The 27,543-nt window shown below is 58.1% G+C and overlaps 1 protein-coding gene and 1 long non-coding RNA gene across 2 annotated transcripts in view; one reads left to right on the top strand and one right to left on the bottom strand.

The window, feature by feature from the left end:
- Positions 1 to 23,514, top strand: LOC142003601 (cell adhesion molecule CEACAM6-like). The gene is made up of 11 exons (XM_074980684.1): positions 1 to 119; positions 656 to 1,018; positions 1,570 to 1,818; positions 1,958 to 2,207; positions 17,067 to 17,080; positions 20,331 to 20,606; positions 20,746 to 21,024; positions 22,073 to 22,168; positions 22,315 to 22,406; positions 22,642 to 22,683; positions 23,001 to 23,514. The coding sequence occupies exons 1-11, from the start codon at positions 65 to 67 to the stop codon at positions 23,046 to 23,048; spliced, it is 1,764 nt and encodes a 587-aa protein (XP_074836785.1). The 5' UTR covers positions 1 to 64; the 3' UTR covers positions 23,049 to 23,514.
- The window catches only part of LOC142003602 (uncharacterized), a 14,965-nt gene continuing 9,516 nt past the window's right edge, over positions 22,095 to 27,543 (bottom strand). The window contains exons 2-3 of the long non-coding RNA XR_012642858.1: positions 24,326 to 24,539; positions 22,095 to 22,229 (exon numbers count right to left, since the gene is read on the bottom strand). This is a non-coding gene — a long non-coding RNA (uncharacterized LOC142003602). The remainder of the gene's footprint in view (positions 22,230 to 24,325; positions 24,540 to 27,543) is intronic.

Here is a 27,543-nt window from a genome sequence, read left to right on the forward strand (position 1 = left end):
TCCCCGGCCCGCTGGGAACCGGGAGGCAGCGCTGCCCCGCCGGGTCCCGCCGCAGCGCAGGGCGATGGGGCGCGTCCCCCCAACACCGAGCGGCCCGTGGGCGGGGCTCCTGCTGGCAGGTCGGAGGGGGGCGCAGGGGGAGGGACCCAGGTGTCCGGGCTGGCGGGGGTGGGGCTGCGGTGTGGCGGATGAAGCCCAGCAGCTGGGGGGGCGGGGGGCTCTGCAGCTCCCTCGCTCCCGGCAGATCCCGCTGTGCCCGGGGGGAGCCGCGGGAGCCGCTGCGGGTTTGTGTCTCCGGGGACCGGAGCGGGGGCCGCCCGCCCCCCGATCTCCCTCCCCCGGCCCAGCCCGCGCAGCGACCGGGGCTCAGGTCCCCGCGGGGAGAACAACCCCCCCGCTCCGTGCCCAAAACGGAGGGGAAGTGGGCGGGGACAGCGGGGGGGGCCCTGGCTGTGACCGCCGGGTCCGGCTGCAGGAGCAGGCGCGGGGGCGGCACCTGGGCAGGGTCCCCGGCAGCTGGGACAGGAGTATCGGGGGAAATGGGACCCAGGCGTCCGGGCCTCAGTGGCTGCACAGGAGGCGGAGGCGGGGGCGGGGGCTGCCGGGCGGGAGTGAGCAGCACCAGTTAGTACCGGTCTCTCTGGGCTCCCCGCAGCCTCCGTCCTGGTCTCCCGCCTCCAGCCGGCCCCGGCCCAGACCTCGGGGACCATCGTCCTCACCCCGCCCAGCCCCGCGGTGGGAGGGACCGTCAGCCTGGCCCTGCAGGACCCGCCACAGGACTTTGTGAGCTGCAGCTGGTACCGATCCGCGATCACCGACCAGAGCACACGGATCCTCACGTACTTCCCAACACCCCCCGTTCAGAGCAACGGCCCGGCCCACACGGGGCGGGAGACCGCGGGCCCGGGCTGCTCCCTGCACATCGCGGGGTTAAGGCTCAACGACACCGGGAACTACACGGTGTCTGTCCAGAGCCCGACTGGCGATGTCACCTCCACGGCGGTTCTGCGGGTCTTTGGTAAGTGCCAGCCCCGGCTCTGCCCGTCCCCAGCAGCGGGCTCCGGCGTCACCCCCGATCAGCCCATCTGGAACCTGCCCCCAGCAGAGATCCTGCCCCCCCACTGAGGTGGGGCTCTGGCCCCCGATGCCCCCGGCTGAGGTGGGAGCCAGGGCGCAGCACCGATGGGGAGTGACCCCCCTGCAGCGGGGCTGTGACGGGTGGTAACATCTGCATTGCCCCCGGGACCTCCTGCACCAGCGGCACAGACCTCCCCACGCAGCTCCCCCTTCCCCTGCCCCAGAGAGTGTCCAGGAGCCCCCAGCTCGACCTCATCAGCCCCACTCACCTCCCCGGGCAAGGGGGAGAACCCAGGAGTCCTGGCTGTCACAGCCCCACTCCTTCCCAGGAGTCCTACCATCAGGTTTGGGGCTGGAGAAATTCTCTACTGCTGGAGCCCTGAGTCTGAATCCCCCACAGAGCTGTGGGGCAGGAGCCCCATAGGGCGAAGGGTCCCCTGGGGGCCCGGGCTGGATCCATCTGCTCCCCACACTGACGCTGTCTTGTCCCAGAAACGCTGCCCCAGCCCACGGTGACGCCCAACCAAACGCTGGCGCTGGAGAAGGAGAACTTCACCCTCACGTGTAACCCCTCCCCCGGCGCCGACACCCTGCTCTGGCTCCACAACAGCACGAGCCTCACGCCCGGCGACCGCCTGACGGTGCTGAATGTCGCCCGGGGCGACGCTGGCACCTACCAGTGCGAAGTCAAGAACCCCGTCAGCACCAACAAGAGTGAGCCCAGCACCGTCACGGTGGCCTGTGAGTAACGGCAGCCCCTGGCCCCGCCGGTGTCGCTGAGCGACGGAAATGCAGGCGCCGGGCGGGGGCAGGGAGGGGGGCTGTTTATCTGGGGATCCCTCACTGGCGCCGTCCTCCCCCGGTCTCCTTTTCTGTGTAGATGGGCCAGACGCGGCCAGCATAGAGCCACCAGGACCTGTCACCCTGCGCCTGGTGTCCCCTCTCACCCTGAGGTGTGTCACCGACTGCGTCCCAGCCCCGAGCTATCGCTGGGCTCTCAATGGCACCGACACTGGTGAGTCCGGGAGCAGCTTGACCCGGAATCCCACGAGCTGGGCTCAGCAGGGCACGTACGAGTACCGGGCTCACAACTCCGTCACCAACCTCACTGCCCAGGCGACGGTCGACGTGTGGCTGACAGGGCCGGGTGAGTCCCCAGGAAACGCTGGAAGAACACACTGCACCCCAGGGATCCCAGCGCTGTCACCAATGGCCCAGCATGGCTCTTGGGGGCCTGTGCTGCAGGGAGCGACAGGGCTCAGCAGGGGGCGCGCTCCCCTGGCAGTCGGTGCTGCCCCTGGGGGCACTCAGGGTGTGTGCTGCAGGTGTGGGGTGGGGATTGTGGCTCCCCAATCTGACCCAACCCCCCACCTCTGTCCTGCAGGGGGTCACACTCCCCCAGGAGGATGGGGTCAAAATTCAAAATGATCTGGACAAATTGGAGAGATAGTCTGAGGTAAACAGGATGACGTTTAATAAAGACAAATGCAAAGTGCTCCACTTGGGAAGGAACAATCAGTGTCACACACACAGAAAGGGAAGTGACTGTCTAGGAAGGAGGACGGCAGAAAAGGATCTAGGGGTTCTAGTGGACCACAAGCTGAATATGAGTCAACAGTGTGATGCTGTTGCAAAAAGAGCAAACCTGATTCTGGGCTGCACTAACAGGTGTGTTGTGAACAAGACACGAGAAGTCATTCTCCCGCTCTGCTCTGCGCTGGTTAGGCCTCAGCTGGAGTATTGTGTCCAGTTCTTGTCACCCCAGTTCAAGAAAGTGGAAAAGGTCAAGAAAAGAGCAACAAGAATGATCAAAGGTCTAGAGAATGTGACCTATGAAGAAAGGCTGAAAGAATTGGGCTTGTTTAGTTTGGAAAAAAGAAGATTGAGGGGGGACCTGATCGTGGTTTTCAGGTATCTGAAAGGGTGTCACAAGGAGCAGGGAGAAAATTTGTTCTTCTTGGCCTCTGAGGATAGAACAAGAAGCAACGGGCTTAACCTGCAGCAAGGGAGGTTTAGGTCGGACATTAGGAAAAAGTTCCCAACTGTCAGGGTGGTCAAACACTGGAATAAATTGCCTGGGGAGGTTGTGGAATCTCCATCTCTGGAGATATTTAAGAGCAGATTAGATCAATGTCTACCAGGGATGGTCTAGACGGTACTTGGTCCTGCCATGAGGGTCCCTTCCAGTCCGACCATTCTCTGATTCTAGGTGCCAGTTCGGGTCTCTCTGCCGGGGCCATCGCTGGGATTGTCATCGGGTCACTGGTGGTGGCGGCGCTGGTGGGAGTCGGGGCCTCCTTCCTCTGTGAGTATCAGCTCCCCTCCCCCGACCGGGAGAGCCAGGACTCCTGGGCTGTCTGTCAGCCCTGGGGAGAGAGTGGGGGGTAGTGGTTCGAGCAGGGGGCTGGGAGCCTGGGCCCAAGCTCCAGCATCTCTGGTGATTCCTCCCAGACTGTCGCTGCCGGAAGGACCCCCCCCAGGAGAACGGGGCGCCCGTCCAGGTGTATGAGAACCTGCCCCCCACAGCCGGGATGGGGCCAGTGGTGAGTGACAGGGGCTCAGAACCACCCCCTCCAGTCCAAGGCCGCCCCCTCCTCTGCGGGACCCCCTCAGTCCTGTGCCACAGCCCTCAGCTGGCCTCTGTCCCTTTTGGGCAGTGGGGTGGGGGCTACACAAACTCAGCTCCCTGTGACGCTACCAAGATCCCCTCTGGGCTGGGCAGTGGGAGGGGAGTTTGGGGTCTGGTGCTAACGAGCCTCTTGCTTCTGTCTCCTCCAGGCCCCGCGCAGGAGCCCCCCTGAGCCCAGCCCCACGTACCAGGTGAGCAAAGGTCTCTGGTGCTGCATCCTCCTTCCCCAAGGGCGGGTCGAACCCAGCTGTGGGGAGCAGGAGTTGCGCCTCACAAACCCTATGGCTGAGAACGGGGCTGGTTATCACATGCCGGGGCTGGGGGTCGGGGCACAGTGATCAAAAGGGACCAGCTGGGCGAGCCTGGCTCAGGGGAGGGGCTTTGGGCCTGCATCAGGTGGGGGTGCTGTCAGGGCCTCCAGGGAGGAACTGGGGGGGCTGGGCCCTGCAGGGAGTGTTCCTGGCTCTCCCCCGGCGTGTTTCTGGCTGAACCGTTCCCGTTCCCCCAGACGCTGCAGCCCCGACAGCCGGACGTGTACGAGGAGCTGAAGAAGTGACGCCCCCTCTGGCCCCCCCCAGTGCATGCTGGGAAAGGCGCACCCGGGAACTTGGGTTTTCGGGGCAGGTGGGAGGCTCTCAGCTGCTCTCCCTGTGCCCGGTGCCAGGGCTGGGTGGTGCTGAGGTCTCCCGGTGGCTGGTTCAGCTGGAGCCAGGCCCCAGGGCAGCAAGTGGCAGGGAAGAGCCCCTAGGTGGGTGAGGGTGTTACTGAGATGGACATGGGGGCACAGCGAGGGGAGCAGCACCCAGTGGGTTTGTCGCCTGCTGGGAGGGTGGGAGCCCGCCTGGCAGGGAGCTGGGGTGGGAGAGACTCTTGTGGCTGAGCCCTCAGCGCTGCCAGTGGCAGGGTCGGGATGGTGGGGCTCTGGGATGTTCCCACGTTTTTCTCCATGTGACCCATTGTCCTGTTCCCTCCCATAGCTCCTTCTCCTGGCTCTGAGCAATAAACGTGGCCTGGATTTCTCTGGAATGCCTGGGGTGCCGGGCCGGGCTGCTAGGAGGACTCTGTACTGAGCTGGGGGTGCTGGGCCGGGCTCCTGGGGGGGAGGGGTTCATGCTGAGCTGGGGGTGCTGGGCCGGGCTGCTTGGGGCAGGGGTTCATGCTGAGCTGGGGAGCTGGTCTGGTGTACTGGGGGTCCCCCGGGCAGATGGGAGCGGGTGGGGGAGGAGGGCTGGGCCGAGGGCGCTCAGGGTCTGCCAGGGAGACTTTCTCAGGCTGGGGCTCCGGGTGGGATGCGGCTGAAAGCACACCCCAGGGCCATGTCAGGCCAGGGCGGGATCAACACCCCAGCCCTGGGGGGCCTCAGCTGGGCTCTGACCACCCCCAGGCCATGGCTGAGCAGCGGAATTCAGACGGGAGCGACGGGCCGGGCGGGGGCAGCGATTGCCAGGCCAGGGCAGCCAGGCCGAGGTGCCTGTCCCTCTGGGGGCGCCGCCCGCTCGCTGCCTCGGCTCTGCCAGCACAGGCACTTGGGCACTGCGCCAGAGGGGACCACCGCCACCAGCCGCAGAGCCACACCCGGCGCTGGGTACAGGCAGCCAGCCCCAGGCGCTGGAGACAGGCGCAGTGTGGAACAGGCGACGTGGCCCTTCGCCATGGCGATCACATTACACCTCCCTGCATGCGCCCCGGGGCCAGGCACGCCGAGGGTGGGAAGAGCCCTTGGGGATCGAGCCCGGTGCCCTGCCCAGAGCAGGACCAGCCCCAGCACAACTGGGCACCGGGGTTGTCACGCTAGGTCTCACCAACCCCCATGGACAGAGCTCCCCTACCACCAACACACCAGGGCCCTGCCCCTCGCACCTGGGGCGCTCGCCTGCCGCCTTCCAGGCCGCGTCTCCGGGGTCACCCTGCCCCTCGCCAGTCACACCGGGCAGCGCTCACCTGCCGGACGGAGGCCGACCCAAGAGGCTGTCACAGACTCAGGCCATCTTGAGATCTGTTTATCTGGTAACAGTGGCTGGCATCAGGATGTGGTGTCCATCTTAACAGCCTGATGTAACTCTGTTGTACTGAACTGTGGATGGAATGTGAGGGTGTGACCTGTAGCTTCACACTTACCAGCTGCTGCTCTTTATTCTGGCTGCAGAAGAACTCTGGGCCTCTCACTATGGCTAAAAAATCCCCTTATTGGTTATGCTGTTACCCTCCTGAATAAAACAAAGCAGCAGAAATGTAGCACTTTACACACTAACAAAATGATTTATTGGGTGATGAGCTTTCGTGGGACAGACCCACTTCTTCAGATCAATCTCATTTCCAATACAGACTGGCATTTCTAAGTGCAGAAGACCAAAAAAAAGGAAAGAAAGAAATTGCCATAAAAGCTAACAAATCAATTCCATAGGAGGGGTCAGGGGATGTTTATTGTCCTGCCTGAGATAATCCCAAGCATCAAAGGAAGGGCAGCTGTCCTTGCAATGCCTGAGGTAGTTGATGTCTCTCTTCATACCAAGTGTTAATGTGTTGAATCTGACCACTTACTCTAACTCAGAAATCTCTCACTCTGCTCTGGTAGATTAGATGGAGATTAGATGAGAGCGATAGATTTGTGGGTTAGATTACATGTTCAAATTCAACACATTAACACTTATTGCACTTTGTACGCCAGCTTCTTGTATCCTCTGCACAGTCCTCGTCATCCAGCCAGCCACAGCGACTACACTCACTCGTAATGCCAATTGGATTCCAATGATCACCACCGGGGGTGAACCATTATATTTAGTAGGTCTGTTACAGACGGTGACCACCCTAATAGTGTTTCCCACCAGGAGTGATGTCCTGCATTTGCAATGGTGTTTGAAACATGGGTGATTTCTGCATTATTACGTTGCACTTCAGTACGTATTTGTTCTCCTGTTTGTGCAATATACTGTAAATGTGACTGCAACGTAGGATGGATTATCAGTTTTCTTATCATAGTCATATTCATGCCCAGTGTTACAGGTGTTACATTGTGATTTAGAGCGCTTACACTCCCTAGTCCACAAGGATACATAATATTCAGAATCGCAACTCTTAATATTTAATATTGCAAAAGCATCTATTAACTAAATGAGTCATAAATACAATTCCGTATCATCTACTACTGCAGTTGGACAATGACTTCTTACACAAACACATCCACGTCCTGCATACGCGGGATGACTTTTGTTCAGTGAATATATCAAACATACGTCTTTGGATTCCTTTGTCAGCTCCAGTTCCACCAGTTGCGCATCTGGGGTTCGTCCCCCTTCTCCCAATATGACCCCTCAATACTTCACCTGCTGCTGCACCAGCGCTGCCTGGGCTCTGCCAACCTGGAATCCAGCACTTGGATGATGCGTAACACACTCCCAGTTACCCTACCAACCTCCTCCCCGCTGTCCCCATGCACCAGCGTATCAGCAGCACAGGTGGAGACTGTTGGGCTTCACGGGTGGATTCTTCCCACGTTCACAACAGGAGTGTGACCCATTGCAGGGGCGTTAAGAAGGCCCTGCGGGAAGCAGGACTGCTGTCCCCTGTCAGGGATCCCCCATTTGTACCAAGCCGCAGGGCTTTGCTAAATCTGCGACTGAGAACCGCTGTGCTCCTGCTGCTACTGCAGCCACTACTTCTGGGTACTTAGCCACTGCTGGAGAAGCAGTCGGGGTTGCTGCACTTAATGCTCTAAAATCCCGCATCAGTCGCCAGGTTTTCCCATCCCCCCTTCAGCACAGGCCACACTGGGGCATCAGTCGTGCTGGCCAGTTGTACAATAACACCTGTTCTACCAAACGTTCAGTGGTGGATTTTAGCCCTTCCTCTGCCTCCTGGGGACACTCGTATTGACACTGGGGAGGAGGGTCAGGCCCTCAAATTACAACCTGAGCATCCATTTGCCCACATTCTAACTCATTCTTGGCCCAAACACCAGGAAACTTTCCCACCCCTGGGTCCCTTCCCTCTCTTTGCCTCCTGCTGGGGCCTTTATAGCCGCACAGGTGTGTATGGCACTGATGGGGTGGGTGGTGTGTGGTTCGTCTCTGCCGGCCCTTCACTGCTTCCCCAGAGGAGCCCATTGGCTAAATTCACTATCAGTCTCCCCTGACTAAGGTGAGGCGTTCCCAGGGCTCCACCCTCCTTGTTCTCACGAGCAGTTTGATCCTGGTTTTGAACACAGGATTTGATCCGTGACTCCTGATTCCCCACACAGGTCAGGATTGCTCTTGTGACGTGTGCCTTCCTTGTCTCCCCTGTATGTGATACCAGCTGTGCTGGATTTTCTGTCTCTACCCGATTCCTGGGAAGCCATTTCTCTCCCAGCACACAGACTGATGCTCCAGTGTCAATCACCACAGTGGGGCGTGTTTGTTCCCCCCCCATTATTGCCCCCACAGTGGAACGCTCCCATGGCATTAGCTTTTGAAAATACTGCACCCAGAGTTCATAACCAACCCTCAGGCTCACCAGTCTGACAGTATCAAAACAAAAAAGCAGACCAGTAGCACTTAAACGACTAACAAAATAATTTACTAGATGGTGAGCTTTCGTGAGATAGACCCATTTCCTCAGACCAGAGCCAGACCAGAACAGACTCAGTATTTAAGTCACAGAGAACCAAAAATAGTAATCAAGTTTGACAAATCAGAAAAATTGTAGTGCGACACTCTAAGGGTCCCATTCACATGCCCAAACCTTTCTCTGGACCCCCCTTCAAATGCCCCATTTACAACTCTGTCTAGTCAGTGCAGGCCCCGATGCAGAAGAGAGAGAGAACTAGTTAGGCCACTCTTACAGCTGTATGACCAATAGGCCCCCCAGCACCTGGTTCAACCACTTTACCTCCCCACCTTCTCCTCAAATGCTCAGATGGGGGGAGCCCTGTGCCATCCATATCTTACACAGAGATGGTTCATTCTCTACAGATTCACTCTCCACAGTGCTGGGGGAGGGTAGATTCGCCCCACAGCGCCCGCTGCCTGCATTGAGCAGTGGATGTGGCCTTGCACTTTCTTTTCACCCCGGTCCCATGTCATAGTCCACCTCACAAGGGGCACCAACCAATTCTCCCACGGGTAGTAGGAGATGTCTATGTACTGTCTTCGTTGGTCCTGATCCACACTCAGGTTTCATCCTTTGGAAAGGCAGGTCCTTCAGTTCTTCCACCACCAGGTAGGGTGTTGCCTTCCATCTATCAGCAATCTTGTGTTTGCCAGCAACCCCTAGATTCCGCAGCAGAACTCAATCCCAGGCCGGAGCTCCTGCAGGTGCACTCCTGCATCATACCGGTGTTTGTTACGATCCGTGTTTTTGCGGGCAGCTGCCGTAGCCAAACGGTGGCATCCCGCAGCTTTTCCCTTCGTCGGGAAACACTGCAGACGCGTCTCATAGCTTTCCCCATCCCCTGACGCCCCAAAGCATAGGTCTGTGGGTAATCAGGGCTCTTGCCCAAATACCAGCTCCGGTAGCATTGGTGGCATTGTAGGCATGCACCAAAAAATGCAACATTCTGGCTCCAGGTTGTGCCGTGAGCAGAAGGCAATGTCCACAGCACATGCAACAGAGTTTGGTTAAATTGTTCTGGCTCAGGGTCACCTTGTGGTTGGTAAGTTTTTCACTCCTGCCACCTTCTGCACCTCCTTCAGGAGTCAACTGTCAATGTCTAACCCCGATCAGAGTGCATCCGAGTTGGGAGTCCTAACACTGAAAAGTGCTTTTCCCACAATACTCGTGCTACGGTGGTGGCTCTCTGGTCACATGTGGGATAGGCCTGAGCGTACCGGGTCTAGTGGTCAGTCACCACTAAGATGTTTCCAATATTCCTATCCGGTTCTAGAGACAAGAAATCAATGCAGACCAGCTAGAAGGGTTTGCTGGTCGTGATGTTCTGCACATAGGTTGCTCTCGTGGGCAGAGTTTTCTGTTGAACACATCGAGCGCAGGTCTCACATTTCCTGCATAGGTCCTTGGCCATCCAGGGCCAACAGAAAGTACTGAGGGTTCTTTCCATACCCAAATGCCCAAAGGCATCGTGCAGGGCCCTCATGGCCAGGGCTCTGTACTCTGTTGGTAGCACCAGTTCTGTTTGTCGATTTTGCAATGGATTGACTGTGACCCGGTGCAACACGCCTTGTACCAGTCTCAGTTTGTTCCACTTGCTCAATCGTCGTTTGCTTCCAGGAATGGAGGGAATGATGGTCATAGGGTTTTGACCCTCTCTTTTTGCAAGTAGGGTGTCACGCATGTCAGCGTCTCGCGATTGGGCTTTTTGCCAGTCCACAGCATTTCGCCTGGGCAACTGAGGTTGGGCCAACACAATATAATTCACGGAGGCCAATGGCACATTCTCAGGTGAGAAACCCAGAGTTTCAGCAACACAACTCTCGGGGCCTCTGGCTCCTTATAACTTCCATGGCAAATGGCTCTCGCCCCTTCTGAAGGAATCTCAGCAGTTTCTGATGGCCGTGGGCGCAGGGACAATGCATCTGCATTGATGTTACGTCTCCCCGATCGGTGCTGTAGGCTGAACTCATAGCTGCCCAGGGCGGCCACCCATCTCTGCCCAGTCGCGTCCAGCTTAGCCCTGGTCAACACATATGTCAGTGGATTGTTGTCTGTCCATACCTGGAACTTAGCACCATACAGGTAGTCACGAAACTTCTCAGTGATGGCCCTCTTCAAGGCCAAGAATGCCAGCTTGTGGATGGGGTAATGGGTCTCACTGTCAACCAATCCTCGGCTGGCAAAGGCCACAGGTCTACTTTTGCCGGCCACTTCTTGGTGTAAAACCGCCCCTAAACCTTCCGAACTGGCATCAGTATGTAAAATAAAGGGTTTGTTTGAGTCAGCAAACACTCGGACAGGAGCATGAGTTCTCTCGAAAAGCTCTCTCACACCTCTCACCCCACTGTGATCTAAAAGGCTCTAGAGGACCACGGCACTTCTGCTCTGGAAGCCTTGGGGGCCTCCATTTACCCCCGGCCTTAGTCTTGCTCTTGCCAAGTGGGTAGCCACGGGTGAGATCATTCAGAGGCTTGTCAGTGGTAGCATAATTCTTCACAAATCTACAGTAGTATCCACTAAACCCTAGAAAGGTTTTAAGCTCCCGGTGATTGTTGGGACGTAGCCATGTGACAAGTGCCTCTATTTTATCTGAGTCAGTACTCACACCTTCCTGGGACACAACGTGACCCACATACTTCACCGAAGTTCTAAAGAACTGGCACTTGTCGACAGAAAGCTTCAACCCATAGGCCTCTAACCGGTCGAGGACCTTAAGATTCCGTCTTCATGCTCCTCCAATGTTCTTCCAAATACGATCAGGTCATCCAAATAAACCGAGACTTTTAGTAAGTTCATGTTGCCTGCAACTTTCTCCATATGATGCTGGAACGTGGCTGGTGCCCCAGAAATCCCCTGAGGCATGAGTTCAAACTGGTAGAACGCTAACGGGCAGATGAAGGCTGTCTTCTCCTTATCTTCTGTTCCCAGAGGAATCTGATAATATCCACTTCAAAGGTCTAAAACTGAAAATCACGGGCTTCCCAGCAGGCAATCTAAAGCATCTTGAATCTGAGGTGTAGTGTACTAGTCGATCACAGGACGGCTGCTTAGAGCGCGGTAGTCAATACACATCCGAATTTTCCCATTGTTTTTATGGCCCACCACAATGGGTGAAGCGTATGGGCTGCGGGATTCTGTAACCATGCTATTGTCAGCCAGGTCTCAAAGATGCTGTCAGACATCTTCCATCTCAGATAGAGCGATCTTCCCAGACCTCTCCCGCAAAGGTCGAGCATCATGCAGCCTGATGTTATGCTCGACCCCTTTTGCACACCCCACATCCCACTCCTGTAGTGAGAACACCTTTGCTTTCACGACAATGTCAAGACTTGTTTCATTAGCAATCAGTACAGTCACCTTTTCCTGGGCTTCAGCAGGTAAGACTATGACTCCACTGGGAACCAGCAGTCCTTCAGGGAGGCCTCCTTCAAAGGGCTGCTCTACCCTGGCTAAAGCTCCTCCACTGCTTTTCAGCCAGGCACTCCTGGTGAGCACCTCTCGCTCTGTCCTTGCAGGCACTACTGAGGGAGTTGTGCCCGCGTACCTCAGAGCTCCCATTGGTAGTTCAGGTGACTCCTGTTTAGCATCCTCGATCTTCTTGTAGGCTTCAGCACAAAGTGTATGAATCATCAGGGCGGTTGGGTGTTGGTCCCCGGCCTGTCGTCTGCAGCATTCTGCCAGTACCTTAAAGAGACTGGAATTGGTCCCTAGTAGTATGGACACATCAAAGGTACCCTTGGGGTCAGGGCTTATTAAGGCGGCTGTGTCTACCTCCTCTTTTACCCCTGCCAGCTCCTCCGGGAACTTGAGGTGCGCTTTGAGATATCTCACGTAGGGGTTCATGCTGAGTCCACACAGACCAAGACCCGTCAGTGGTTAAAGAGGCAGGTGCCCAAGAATTCGTTGGTAGAATGACTGGAATACAACAGTCACCTGAGATCCTGTGTCCAGCACAGCTCTACATTTCGTCCCTTCTATCTTCACAGCAACCTCCGCTCGTGGCCCTGTCAGTCCTTGTGGGATTGTGGTGGGTCTGGCTCTTGTGAGCTTCAGCAGCTCTTTTTCCAAACTTTGAGGCCATTTGCCAACTTTTTCCCCAACTAATCCTCAGCTTCCCATTAACTAAAATGGGATTTTCCTCGTTTCGGCAATTGGCAGCACTGTGCCCATCTTGATCACACTGGTAGCAGAAGAACTCTCCTGTCCTCCTCCGCCTGGGTGGGATGGTGGCTCCAGATACCGATCTCTCCATCACCACAGCCTGAGGCGCCTCATCCCTGCGAATCCCAGCCTGGTCAACAACGCTTTGCAACTCAGTCTTCTGTCCTGTCAGGACCTGAATTTGCTGCGCAAGGTCTTCTCTGGTGTTCACCATCATTTACACTGGCTGTTGGTTGGGGTGTTGTGCCGGCTGGTTCAGGCTTCTGGGCTTCCCAAAACTCACTGGCAGCCTCCCTCACTTCCTCCTCTCTGACCTCTTTAATCAGCTGCGAGTAGCTTGGTGGACGCTCCCGTCAGTCTCTTCACCCGAGGTGAAGTAGAATCGGGCTATAACACTGAGTTCCTCTTACAATTTGAGCCAGTCTGGCCTCGTCCATCTGCTCCACAGTAACTGCTCCCCTAATGACAGCTCTCTGTAGCAGTCTCTCCAGTCCACGTCTATAGGCCCAAACCTCCTCTCCCTGGTTCTGTTTAGCATTAAGGAAGGTGCAGTAACTGTCTTCAGGGCTCTCCACACTCTGGCCTCTCGGCAATCCTTTGCACTGGCCTCAGGCTTAGTGAGCTTCAAGGTGTGAATCACATTGAATGCTGGGCCCCTGAGACTCTCTATTAAACAGCTTCGCTTCTCTCTGTCGGGCACAGCCCCACTGCTCCACATTTCAGTGGTGTGTTCTAGCCAGGGTTCAACCTCCTCTTCCCCAGGAATTACTCTTAGCTTTCAATAGAAGCTCTCCATGACACGGGGTAGCACACACAGTAAGTTCTCAGCTTGCGCGACCCCACTCTTATGTGTCTGACCCTGATCCCACCCCCCCCGGCCCGCTTCAAACCACCTGCAAGTGGGTCTGGTTCAAGCTGCCCCCGACCTAGCTCACCACCTCTCCCCCACCATGCACGGCGCCGGTGCAATCCTCATGCCATCTCACAAGCCAACCCCCGCCTCCACCCCACGTGGCTCCGGTGCAAACCCCCTGCTGGCTCACCACCCAGGCCTGGCTCTGGTTGCAGCTCAACTCCCTGCCCCCCACGCAGCCTAGCTCAAAACCCGCGCTCAACTCCATCCCCATCCCCCTGCAGACATAACCCACACCAGGCTAAGCCCACCCCCCCCAGCCCCAACCCACAGCCAGGCTTAACCCTCCCCAACTGCCCCCTCCCCAGGACTTGCCTTTCTGCTGCTTCCCCAGCTGCAGAATACGTGTTCTGCTGGGGAAAAAGCCAGACCCCAATACGCGTAAAATCCGGGTTTACGTGAGGGTGCGTGGAAGGGAGCCCCCACGTACTGAGACCTTACTGCACTTTCCAAATGTCTGCCCCAGGGATTCCGCCCAGGTATCACCTGAGGCTGCCACTCTTGAGCTAGAGGCTTCTGGGCCAAGGCCCAACAACCCTGATGGATTAGTCATGATACAAACAGTAACTTCCTCAAATACAAAACACAATTAATTCCCACTTAGCAAATCACTCAGCATGTGCTAGCGAGGGACACTGAGCCAGGATCCCAGATGAGCCCACAAAAATGTAACCCTTCTGCCGGAAAGAGTGGGCAGCAACCAGGGCCAGGTTCAACAGCCGGGGGTTCCTTTTCATCCGTCTCACACAGAACCGGCTCGAGCCCCCACTCGTATGCCTGGGAAATTCACACACCCCTGGGCGCCTTGGAGAGGCAATGCTTCCCCACTCGCCAGCACAGCCTCTGAGTGGAGAAAAGGAATTTTAATGAAAGAGACAGAAAGATCAATTAGCATAAGCTTGGGAGAATCCCAAGCCCAGAGTTCATAACCAACCCTCAAGTAACTGTCCCAGCTCCAATGCATTGAGCAGTGTCCTTGGCCTCTCGGGCTCACCAGTCCAATACTGGAACCAGCCAATCCACACATCCAACTTTCTCCGCACCCACAATTCAAATACCCCACTTACCACTCGGTCCAGTCCATGTGAGCACCGACACCTCACGCTGACGCATTCCCTCATGGAACCTGAGACATGCCCCCTTTGCGCTAGTCCGGCCTTCTGCTTGCTCCTATTGGCCCTTGGCCAGTTGCACCATCTGTCTTTTTGCTGCTCCTTCTACCAGCTGCCTGCCAGTTGTGCTGTACATCCACCTGCCTTGGGGTCAGCATAAGGCAAAACCCTGTGATTTCAGCTCTTCATATTTACCAAAGGGGGGTCTCCTAAAAAATGCTGGTACACAGCTCTAGCTTTCAACAGGAGAGGAAGTACTAACCAAACGATGCACAAAGCTACAGGACCAAGACATATACGTGATCAAAACACTCAACCAACCAATTCAACTAATGTCACCTCCCCTTCAAAATGCTTTAAACCAGGGCAGCCTGTGCCATCCATGTCTTATGCAGATCTACCCTGTCTCCCACACGCACTTGGAGCATTGGTGAGATTTCACAATTCTCGTGCTGAGTGTTAGCACAAATTGTGATTTTTCAACAAGGTGTTTACAATAGACACAACGTCATTGCTTCCTTGCTACCCATCAGGCTTTGTTTGCAAGGTATCACATATGCACACCTTTGCATTCTCATGCAAATGATCTCTGGGAGACACATTCCTCCCAGTCTTCAGCAGCATTGCCTTCCTGCTGGCACATTCCTTACATAAAGGCTTGTGTTACAGCTGTGGGAGAATCAGTGCCCTGTAGAAACAGAACCTTACCCATGAGAAGCAGAATCCCAGTGAACGGCAATGGCCTAGGACCTGGAAGAGCAAGGGGTGCCTGGGAAGACCACTTCTCCTTTTAACTCTCCAGTATGGCTCATCCTTAAAGCAGATGGCAAATCGTGGCCCTTATGGACTTCAGGCATGTTAACAAAGGCACAGGCCCAATAAACCCCAGAGTAGCTGATATGGCACAAGTAATTCAAAAGCTGCTTCACAACACTTCTCGGTCACCGCTTTGGCTAATTGCTGTTGGCTCTTCTGTTGCCGTCCCATCCACAGCACAGCTGCACGTGTCCTGGAAATGGGCAACAATGGACAGTCCAAAGTTTGCCTCGAGGCTGCCAGAACAGCCCAGCTATAGCCCATAAACATGTGACTGAGTTGCTGGACCACCCAAGCCCACAAGGTCGGCCCTTTGTGTTTTCATACATAGGAAACATCTTAATTTGGGGGGAAACTGAGGCACAGGTGCAGGCGTTAACTGAGAATGTTTTGGCCTGGATTCTGGAGACTGGTGTTACGGTTCGCCTAGAAGAAGCCCAGCTGCTCCAGTCTCAGGTGACTCACCTGGGCATTGTTATGGGAAAGGAAGGGAGGCAGATAGACCAAGAGAAAGTCAGAGCCCTGCTGGAAATCCCGGCCCCGAGCCATCAGCGTTCCCTGCGGGTCCTGCTGGGAGGGCTTAACGTCCTCAGGCCTCCCATTTACAAACCCGCAGAGATCACATTGCCCCGGTGGAAGCTGCTAGGAAAAAGGTGCCGTGGGAGTGGGGGTCCCAGCAGGGGGAAGCTCTCAGAGTGCTCAAACAAAAAGCCCTCACGGCTCCGGCTCTGCGGCTCCCAGGGGAGTCCCAGACGCTTGTGAGCAGACCGGCAGCAACCGACCGGCCATTGGCAGCTACCCTGATGCAAAAGAATGAGGAAGGCAGAGTGGTGCCTGTAGCCACGAGACCAGGGAGTGACAGGGACCAAAGATCACTTTTGTCCCGTGTGACAGGGGGAGCTGGCAGCAGTCTGGGCAGCACAAACCTTTGAACCCTGCCGGGAACAGGCCCCAACCGTCCAACCCACGTGCTTTGTGTATAGGGCAGAGTGCAAAAAAGCAAACTGACCAGGGTGTCATCAGGCCTGGGCCCAGGGTAGGAGCCAGACACGGTGAATGCACCAAGCCTCTGATAGGTCCCCAGAGTCTGCCCGACCCGACTCTCCTCTCCCACGCCACACGCCAGGCCCTGGGCTGGTGGTGACTGGATCACCCTAAAGCCAGCCTGTCTCAGGCCTTTCTGTCCAGGGCCGGTCCCCTTCCCTAGTTCCTATGCCTCAGTTTCCCCACCTCAGGACAGCTTCGGTCTCAGCCCCTTTTAGCCCTGTTCCTGGTAACTCCCCTCCCCCCACGGGTGGCTTCACCCCCTGCTGGGGTGACCCCCCGTGCCAGGCTGCGGGGCCCTCCCACACTCCATGCATGGCCGGGTGACGAGCTGCCTGGTTGTGTCTCCAAACCATCCCCCACCAGCCCCTCTGCAGGCATCTGAACCTTCCCCAGAAGGTCTCAGGCCCCTCCCCCCGGTGGGCGCTTGGACAGCCACCACTTGGGATGCTTGGGAGCCAGGGAGAGCCACCACTCCTGACTGCAGAGTCCCTCCTCGCTCCGGGGCTGGCTGCAGCCGGGCCGTGAGCTCTGCCTTGTGCTGTGCCAGAGCCCCTGGTAGCCTGGCTCCCCCATGGGCCCTCAGGGAGCATTCAGTGCCCCCACCGCAAAAGGGAGCAATGCAACTCCCCTTCCTCCCTCCCTGCCTGCACCCTCCCCCCTCAGCCCTTGGCTTTCCAGCTCCCCAAAACCAACACCCCCAAGAGGGGATCCCCCCGACTGTCAGTAGTTCAGTTCTGGGTAATTTTCTCCATCCATGGGCAGAATAAATTGTGTTCTGTGCCCCCAGACATGCACGGCTGTGCACCACCAGTAGAAACACAAGCTGCCGGCTGGGGGTGCTCTGCCCATCAGCTGGGGGCCCCTGACTCTCCTGGGTGGGAGCCCCAGTGCTCAGCTGACAGGGACATTGGTGAAGATGCAGAATGTCCAGGCTCCTAGGCAAAGTCACACTTAGTTACCTGCAACCACAACCCCCCTCCCACCACATGGAAAACTTGCAGCAGAAAAGGGAAACTGAGGCACGCACCGTGTTCATGCAGAGCATGTTGTCCACTCCCAGGAAGAGAACTCAAAGAGTCTGGGCTCCTGGCCCTTCCACTCTGCCCATTAGACCCCACTCCCCTCCCTCCCAGGGAGGGAACCCAGGAGTCCAGGTTGCCAGAAGTTCACTCTGCTAAGTACCTGCACAGCTGTACCACAGGCTTTGTGACTGGTCAGCAGCGGCCAAGGTCGGGTTCCACATCCAGGGGTTCCTTTTCATCCATCTCACACAGAATCGATTCCAGCCCCCCCACCCCAGCAGCCTGGGCAATTCACACACCCCTGGGCGCCCCGAGAGGCAATGCTTCCCCACTCGCCAGCACTGCCTCCGAGTGCAGAAACGACACTTGTAATGAAAGAGGCAGAGACATCACATGGCGTCAGCCTGGGAAAATCCCACCCCCAGAGCTCATGACCAGCCCCAAGTGCCCGTCCCAGCTCAGATGGATTGAGCAGTGTCCTTGGCCTCTCGGGCTCACCAGTCTCAGGCTGTCAGGGTCCCACTCACATATCTGGACTTTCTCTGTACCCCCTTCAATTGCCCCACTTACAACTCGGTCCAGGCCCTGCAGGCCCTGGCACATCACCCTGCTGCGTTCCCTCGCTGAGCCTGAGCCTCCGCCCTACCGGCCCGGCTGGCGCGTGGTATCTGGGCAGGGGGAGCTCCGGCAGTCGGGGTCAGTCCCACGGGGCCAGGCCGGATTCGCACCCATGGCCTGGGCACTTCGGGGCATTTTGGTCCTGGTCCGCCTGAGGTCCCTGGGACCAGGAAGCACCGTGATCCCTGCGAGCGCTGCCGGAGCGACCGCCCCCCAGCTCCTGTCCAGCCCAGGCCCTGCTCAGCCCCACAGCCCCGGCCCAGGGCGGCTCCCCCATCTCCGTAACGCTCAGCCCGGCTGGGGGCGAGGTCCAGGGGGGCTGATCGGTCCCCATCATGTGTGAGTCCCCGGTGCCCCTGCGGGGGGCTGGACGTTCTGCCCCCAACTCCCTCGGGGGTCTCTGCTCCCTCCCCACAGGCACCGCCAGCCCTGACCCCCAGCCCTGACATGGGGCCATAATGGGGGCTAAGGGCAGGAACGGGAGATGGGGGGCCCTGCCCTCTCCCAGGCACTAGCCCCTCCCGGGGCGAGCCCCCCACATCTGCCAGGTTCGGACCCCTGGGAGCAGCGGGGGACCTGGAGACGCCCCGCTCTGGAGTAGGTACCAGGTTCCCCTGCGGCTGCACCCGGCTGCCCCTCAAACCCGCTGAGGGATGTGGGGGTGAGTCTCCCCGGGGGGGCGGGCCGGGCTGTGGGCACGGTGCCAAAGGGGGCGGGGCGTCCCGGTACCCAGTACCTGCGCTGGGACACACGAGGGAGGAGTTTTGTGCCGGGTCCCGCCCCCCCGGCCCGCTGGGAACCGGGAGGCTGCGCTGCCCCGCCGGGTCCCGCCGCAGCGCAGGGCGATGGGGCGCGTCCCCCCCACACCGAGCGGCCCGTGGGCGGGGCTCCTGCTGGCAGGTCGGAGGGGGGGCGGGGGGCGGGACCCAGGTGTCCGGGCTGGCGGGGGTGGGGCTGGGGTGGGGCGGATGAAGCCCAGCAGCTGGGGGGGCGGGGGGCTCTGCAGCTCCCTCGCTCCCGGCAGATCCCGCTGTGCCCGGGGGGAGCCGCGGGAGCCGCTGCGGGTTTGTGTCTCCGGGGACCGGAGCGGGGGCCGCCCCCCCCCGATCTCCCCCCCCCGGCCCAGCCCGCGCAGCGACCGTGGCTCAGGTCCCCGCGGGGAGAACGACCCCCCCGCTCCGTGCCCCAAACGGAGGGGAAGTGGGCTGGGACAGCGCGGGGTGGGGGGGGCCTGGCTGTGACCGCCGGGTCCGGCTGCAGGAGCAGGCGCGGGGGCGGCACCTGGGCAGGGTCCCCGGCAGCTGGGACAGGAGTATCGGGGGAAATGGGACCCAGGCGTCCGGGCCTCAGTGGCTGCACAGGAGGCGGGGGCGGGGGCTGCCGGGCGGGAGTGAGCAGCACCAGTTAGTACCGGTCTCTCTGGGCTCCCCGCAGCCTCCGTCCTGGTCTCCCGCCTCCAGCCGGCCCCGGCCCAGACCTCGGGGACCATCGTCCTCACCCCGCCCAGCCCCGCGGTGGGAGGGACCGTCAGCCTGGCCCTGCAGGACCCGCCACAGGACTTTGTGAGCTGCAGCTGGTACCGATCCGCGGTCACCGACCAGAGCACACGGATCCTCGCGTACTTCCCAACACCCCCCGTTCAGAGCAACGGCCCGGCCCACACGGGGCGGGAGACCGCGGGCCCGGGCTGCTCCCTGCACATCGCGGGGTTAAGGCCCAACGACACTGGGAACTACACGGTGTCTGTCCAGAGCCCGACTGGCGATGTCACCTCCACGGCGGTTCTGCGGGTCTTTGGTAAGTGCCAGCCCCGGCTCGGCCCGTCCCCAGCAGTGGGCTCCGGCGTCACCCCCGATCAGCCCAACTGGAACCTGCCCCCAGCACAGATCCTGCCCCCCCACTGAGGTGGGGCTCTGGCCCCCGATGCCCCCGGCTGAGGTGGGAGCCAGGGCGCAGCACCGATGGGGAGTGACCCCCCTGCAGTGGGGCTGTGACGGGTGGTAACATCTGCATTGCCCCTGGGACCTCCTGCACCAGCGGCACAGACCTCCCCACGCAGCTCCCCCGGCCCCTGCCCCAGAGAGTGTCCAGGAGCCCCCAGCTCAACCTCATCAGCCCCACTAACCTCCCCGGGCAAGGGGGAGAACCCAGGAGTCCTGGCTGTCACAGCCCCACTCCTTCCCAGGAGTCCTACCATCAAGTTTGGGGCTGAAGAAATTCTCTACTGCTGGAGCCCTGAGTCTGAATCCCCCACAGAGCTGTGGGGCAGGAGCCCCATAGGGCGAAGGGTCCCCTGGGAGCCACGGCTGGATCCATCTGCTCCCCACACTGACGCTCTCTTATCCCAGAAACGCTGCCCCAGCCCACGGTGATGCCCAACCAAACCCTGGCGCTGGAGAAGGAGAACTTCACCCTCACGTGTAACCCCTCCCCCGGCGCCGACACCCTGCTCTGGCTCCACAACAGCACTAGCCTCACGCCCGCCGACCGGCTGGTGCTGTCCCCGGACAACCGGACCCTGACGGTGCTGAATGTCGCCCGGGGCGACGCTGGCACCTACCAGTGCGAAGTCAAGAACCCCATCAGCACCAACAAGAGTGAGCCCAGCACCGTCACGGTGGCCTGTGAGTAACGGCAGCCCCTGGCCCCGCCGGTGTCGCTGAGCGACGGAAATGCAGGCGCCGGGCGGGGGCAGGGAGGGGGGCTGTTTATCTGGGGATCCCTCACTGGCGCCGTCCTCCCCCCGTCTCCTTTTCCGTGTAGATGGGCCAGACGCGGCCAGCATAGAGCCACCAGGACCTGTCACCCTGCCCCTGGGGTCCCTTCTCACCCTGAGGTGTGTCACCGACTGCGTCCCAGCCCCGAGCTATCGCTGGGCTCTCAACGGCACCAACACTGGTGAGTCCGGGAGCAGCCTGACCCGGAATCCCACGAGCTGGGCTCAGCAGGGCACGTACGAGTGCCGTGCTTACAACTCCGTCACCAACCTCACTGCCCAGGCGACGGTCGACGTGTGGCTGACAGGGCCGGATGAGTCCCCAGGTAAGGCTGGAAGAACACACTGCACCCCAGGGATCCCAGCGCTGTCACCAATGGCCCAGCATGGCTCTTGGGGGCCTGTGCTGCAGGGAGCGACAGGGCTCAGCAGGGGGCGCTCTCCCCTGGCAGTCGGTGCTGCCCCTGGGGGCACTCAGGGTGTGTGCTGCAGGTGTGGGGTGGGGATTGTGGCTCCCCAATCTGACCCAACCCCCCACCTCTGTCCTGCAGGGGGTCACACTCCCCCAGGAGGATGGGGTCAAAATTCAAAATGATCTGGACAAATTGGAGAGATGGTCTGAGATAAACAGGATGACGTTTAATAAAGACAAATGCAAAGTGCTCCACTTGGGAAGGAACAATCAGTGTCACACACACAGAAAGGGAAGTGACTGTCTAGGAAGGAGGACGGCAGAAAAGGATCTAGGGGTTCTAGTGGACCACAAGCTAAATAGGAGTCAACAGTGTGATGCTGTTGCAAAAAAGGCAAACCTGATTCTGGGCTGCATTAACAGGTGTGTTGTGAACAAGACACGAGAAGTCATTCTTCCACGCTGCTCTGCGCTGGTTAGGCCTCAGCTGGAGTATTGTGTCCAGTTCTGGGCACTGCAGTTCAAGAAAGTGGAAAAGGTCAAGAAAAGAGCAGCGAGAATGGTGAAAGGTCTAGAGAACGTGACCTATGAAGAAAGGCTGAAAGAATTGGGCTTGTTTAGTTTGGAAAAAAGAAGATTGAGGGGGGACCTGATCGTGGTTTTCAGGTATCTGAAAGGGTGTCATAAGGAGCAGGGAGAAAATTTGTTCTTCTTGGCCTCTGAGGATAGAACAAGAAGCAACGGGCTTAACCTGCAGCAAGGGAGGTTTAGGTTGGACATTAGGAAAAAGTTCCTAACTGTCAGGGGTCAAACGCTGGAATAAATTGCCTGGGGAGGTTGTGGAATCTCCATCTCTGGAGATATTTAAGAGCAGATTAGATCAATGTCTACCAGGGATGGTCCAGACAGTACTTGGTCCCGCCATGAGGGTCCCTTCCAGTCCGACCATTCTCTGATTCTAGGTGCCAGTTCGGGTCTCTCTGCCGGGGCCATCGCTGGGATTGTCATCGGGTCACTGGTGGTGGCGGCGCTGGTGGGAGTCGGGGCCTCCTTCCTCTGTGCGTATCATCTCCCCTCCCCCGACCGGGCGAGCCAGGACTCCTGGGCTGTCTGTCAGCCCTGGGGAGAGAGTGGGGGGTAGTGGTTAGAGCAGGGGGCTGGGAGCCTGGGCCCAAGCTCCAGCATCTCTGGTGATTCCTCCCAGACTGTCGCTGCCGGAAGGACCCCCCGCAGGAGAACGGGGCGCCCGTCCAGGTGTACGAGAACCTGCCCCCCACAGCCGGGATGGGGCCAGTGGTGAGTGACAGGGACTCAGAACCACCCCCTCCAGTCCAAGGCCGCCCCCTCCTCTGCGGGACCCCCTCAGTCCTGTGCCACAGCCCTCAGCTGGCCTCTGTCCCTTTTGGGCAGTGGGGTGGGGGCTACACAAACTCAGCTCCCTGTGACGCTACCAAGATCCCCTCTGGGCTGGGCAGTGGGAGGGGAGTTTGGGGTCTGGTGCTAACAAGCCTCTTGCTTCTGTCTCCTCCAGGCCCCGCTCAGGAGCCCCCCTGACCCCAGCCCCACGTACCAGGTGAGCAAAGGTCTCTGGTGCTGCATCCTCCTTCCCCAAGGGCGGGTCGAACCCAGCGGTGGGGAGCAGGAGTTGCGCCTCAAAAACCCTATGGCTGAGAACGGGGCTGGTTATCACATGCCAGGGCTGGGGGTCGGGGCCCAGTGATCAAAAGGGACCAGCTGGGCGAGCCTGGCTCAGGGGAGGGGCTTTGGGCCTGCATCAGGTGGGGTTGCTGTCAGGGCCTCAAGGGAGGAACTGGGGGGGCTGGACCCTGCAGGGGGTGTTCCTGGCTCTCCCCCGGCGTGTTTCTGGCTGAACCATTCCCGTTCCCCCAGACGCTGCAGCCCCGACAGCCGGACGTGTACGAGGAGCTGAAGAAGTGACGCCCCCTCTGGCCCCCCCCAGTGCATGCTGGGAAAGGCACACCCGGGAACTTGGGTTTTTCGGGGCAGGCGGGAGGCTCTGGGCTGCTCTCCCTGTGCCCGGTGCCAGGGCTGGGTGGTGCTGAGCTCTCCCGGTGGCTGGTTCAGCTGGAGCCAGGCCCCAGGGCAGCAAGTGGCAGGGAAGAGCCCCCAGGTAGGTGAGGGTGTTATTGAGATGGACATGGGGGCACAGCGAGGGGAGCAGCACCCAGTGGGTTTGTCGTCTGCTGGGAGGGTGGGAGCTCACCTGGCAGGGAGCTGGCGTGGGAGAGACTCTTGTGGCTGAGCCCTCAGCGCTGCCAGTGGCAGGGTCGGGATGGTGGGGCTCTGGGATGTTCCCACGTTTTTCTCCATGTGACCCATTGTCCTGTTCCCTCCCGTAGCTCCTTCTCCTGGCTCTGAGCAATAAACATGGCCTGGATTTCTCTGGAATGCCTGGGGTGCCGGGCCGGGCTGCTAGGGGGAGTCTGTACTGAGCTGGGGGTGCTGGACCAGGCTCCTGGGGGGGAGGGGTTCATGCTGAGCTGGAGGAGCTGGTCTGGTGTACTGGGGGTCCCCCGGGCAGAGGCCCCCCCCGGGCAGGTGGGAGCGGGTGGGGGAGGAGGGCTGGGCCGAGGGCGCTCAGGGGCTGCCGGGGAGACTTTCTCAGGCTGGGGCTCCGGGTGGGATGCGGCTGAAAGCACACCCCAGGGCCATGTCAGCCCAGGGCGGGATCAACACCCCAGCCCTGGGGGGCCTCAGCTGGGCTCTGACCACCCCCAGGCCATGGCTGAGCAGCGGAATTCAGACGGGAGTGACGGGCCGGGCGGGGGCAGCGATTGCCAGACCAGGGCAGCCAGGCCGAGGTGCCCGTCCCTCCGGGGGCGCCGCCCGCTCGCTGCCTCGGCTGTGCCAGCACAGGCACTTGGGCACTGCGCCAGAGGGGACCACCACCACCAGCCGCAGAGCCACACCCGGCTCTGGGTACAGGCAGCCAGCCCCAGGCACTGGAGACAGGCGCAGTGTGGAACAGGCGACGCAGCCCTTCACCATTGCGATCACATTACACCTCCCTGCATGCACCCCAGGGCCAGGCACGCCGACGGTGGGAAGAGCCCTTGGGGATCGAGCCCGGTGCCCTGCCCAGAGCAGGACCAGCCCCAGCACAACCGGGCACCGGGGTTGTCACACTGGGTCTCACCAACCCCCATGGACAGAGCTCCCCTACCACCAACACACCAGGGCCCTGCCCCTCGCACCTGGGGCGCTCGCCTGCCGCCTTCCAGGCCGCGTCTCCAGGGTCATCCTGCCCCTCGCCAGTCACGCCAGGCGACGCTCACCCGCCGGACTGAGGCCGACCCAAGAGGCTGTCACAGACTCAGGCCATCTTGAGATCTGTTTATCTGGTAACAGTGGCTGGCATCAGGATGTGGTGTCCATCTTAACAGCCTGATGTGACTCTGTTGTACTGAACTGTGGATGGAATGTGAGGGTGTGACCTGTAGCTTCACACTTACCAGCTGCTGCTCTTTATTCTGGCTGCAGAAGAACTCTGGGCCTCTCACTATGGCTAAAAAATCCCCTTATTGGTTATGCTGTTACACTCACCTCCTGAATAAAACAAAGCAGCAGAAATGTAGCACTTTACACACTAACAAAATGATTTATTGGGTGATGAGCTTTCGTGGGACAGACCCACTTCTTCAGATCAATCTCATTTCCAATACAGACTGGCATTTATAAGTGCAGAAGACCAAAAAAAAAGGAAAGAAAGAAATTGCCATAAAAGCTAACAAATCAATTCCATAGGAGGGGTCAGGGGATGTTTATTGTCCTGCCTGAGATAATCCCAAGCATCAAAGGAAGGGCAGCTGTCCTTGCAATGCCTGAGGTAGTTGATGTCTCTCTTCATACCAAGTGTTAATGTGTTGAATTTGACCACTTACTCTAACTCAGAAATCTCTCACTCTGCTCTGGTAGATTAGATGGAGATTAGATGAGAGCGATAGATTTGTGGGTTAGATTACATGTTCAAATTCAACACATTAACACTTATTGCACTTTGTACGCCAGCTTCTTGTATCCTCTGCACAGTCCTCATCATCCAGCCAGCCATAGCGACTACACTCACTCGTAATGCCAATTGGATTCCAATGATCACCACCGGGGGTGAACCATTATATTTAGCAGGTCTGTTGCAGACAGTGACCACCCTAATAGTGTTTCCCACCAGGAGTGATGTCCTGCATTTGCAATGGTGTTTGATACATGGGTGATTTCTGCATTATTACATTGCACTTCAGTACGTATTTGTTCTCCTGTTTGTGCAATATACTGTAAATGTGACTGCAACGTAGGATGGATTATCAATTTTCTTATCATAGTCATATTCATGCCCAGTGTTACGGGTGTTACATTGTGATTTAGAGCGCTTACACTCCCTAGTCCACAAGGATACATAATATTCAGAATCGCAACTCTTAATATTTAATATTGCAAAAACATCTATTAACTAAATGAGTCATAAATACAATTCCGTATCATCTACTACTGCAGTTGGACAATGACTTCTTACACAAACACATCCACATCCTGCATACACAGCAGCTGACTTTTGTTCAGTGAATATATCAAACATACGTCTTTGGATTCCTTTGTCAGTTCCAGTTCCACCAGTTGCGCATCTGGGGTTCGTCCCCCTTCTCCCAATATGACCCCTCAATACTTCACCTGCTGCTGCACCAGCGCTGCCTGGGCTCTGCCAACCTGGAATCCAGCACTTGGATGATGCGTAACACACTCCCAGTTACCCTACCAACCTCCTCCCCGCTGTCCCCATGCACCAGCGTATCAGCAGCACAGGTGGAGACTGTTGGGCTTCACGGGTGGATTTTTCCCACGTTCACAACAGGAGCGTGACCCATTGCAGGGGCGTTAAGAAGGCCCTGCGGGAAGCAGGACTGCTGTCCCCTGTCAGGGATCCCCCATTTGTACCAAGCTGCAGGGCTTTGCTAAATCTGCGACTGAGAACCGCTGTGCTCCTGCTGCTACTGCAGCCACTACTTCTGGGTACTTAGCCACTGCTGGAGAAGCAGTCGGGGTTGCTGCACTTAATGCTCTAAAATCCCGCGTCAGTCGCCAGGTTTTCCCATCCCCCTTCAGCACAGGCCACACTGGGGCATCAGTCGTGCTGGCCAGTTGTACAATAACACCTGTTCTACCAAACGTTCAGTGGTGGATTTTAGCCCTTCCTCTGCCTCCTGGGGACACTCGTATTGACACTGGGGAGGAGGGTCAGGCCCTCGAATTACAACCTGAGTATCCATTTGCCCACATTCTAACTCATTCTTAGCCCAAACGCCAGGAAACTTTCCCACCCCTGGGTCCCTTCCCTGTTTGCCTCCTGCTGGGGCCTTTATAGCCGCACAGCTGTGTATGGCACTGATGGGGGGGGGGGGGGGATTCGTCTCTGCCGGCCCTTCACTGCTTCCCCAGAGGAGCCCATTGGCTAAATTCACTATCAGTCTCCCCTGACTAAGGTGAGGCGTTCCCAGGGCTCCACCCTCCTTGTTCTCACGAGCAGTTTGATCCTGGTTTTGAACACAGGATTTGATCTGTGACTCCTGATTCCCCACACAGGTCAGGATTGCTCTTGTGACGTGTGCCTTCCTTGTCTCCCCTGTATGTGATACCAGCTGTGCTGGATTTTCTGTCTCTACCCGATTCCTGGGAAGCCATTTCTCTCCCAGCACTCAGACTGATGCTCCAGTGTCAATCACCACAGTGGGGCGTGTTTGTTCCCCCCCCATTATTGCCCCCACAGTGGAACGCTCCCATGGCATTAGCTTTTGAAAATACTGCACCCAGAGTTCATAACCAACCCTCAGGCTCACCAGTCTGACAGTATCAAAACAAAAAAGCAGACCAGTAGCACTTTAACAACTAACAAAATAATTTACTAGATGGTGAGCTTTCGTGAGACAGACCCATTTCCTCAGACCAGAGCCAGACCAGAACAGATTCAGTATTTAAGGCACAGAGAACCAAAAATAGTAATCAAGTTTGACAAATCATAAGAATTGTAGTGCGACACTCTAAGGGTCCCATTCACATGCCCAAACCTTTCTCTGGACCCCCCTTCAAATGCCCCATTTACAACTCTGTCTAGTCAGTGCAGGCCCTGATGCAGAAGAGAGAGAGAACTAGTTAGGCCACTCTTACAGCTGTAAGACCAATAGGCCCCCCAGCAGCTGGTTCAACCACTTTACCTCCCCACCTTCTCCTCAAATGCTCAGATGGGGGGAGCCCTGTGCCATCCATATCTTACACAGAGATGGTTCATTCTCTACAGATTCACTCTCCACAGTGCTGGGGGAGGGTAGATTCGCCCCACAGCGCCCGCTGCCTGCATTGAGCAGTGGATGTGGCCTTGCACTTTCTTTTCACCCCGGTCCCATGTCATAGTCCACCTCACAAG

Source organism: Carettochelys insculpta, chromosome 30, assembly GCF_033958435.1.
Source record: "Carettochelys insculpta isolate YL-2023 chromosome 30, ASM3395843v1, whole genome shotgun sequence".
In the NCBI taxonomy this organism is placed as follows: domain Eukaryota; kingdom Metazoa; phylum Chordata; order Testudines; family Carettochelyidae; genus Carettochelys; species Carettochelys insculpta.

Coding starts and splice junctions, on each gene's coding strand:
- LOC142003601 (XM_074980684.1), top strand. CDS start 65: ATGGGGCGCGTCCCCCCAACACCGAGCGGCCCGTGGGCGGGGCTCCTG. Junction 1,819..1,957: donor CAGCACCGTCACGGTGGCCT/GTGAGTAACGGC, acceptor TTTTCTGTGTAG/ATGGGCCAGACGCGGCCAGC. Junction 21,025..22,072: donor AGGGCCGGATGAGTCCCCAG/GTAAGGCTGGAA, acceptor CTCTGATTCTAG/GTGCCAGTTCGGGTCTCTCT.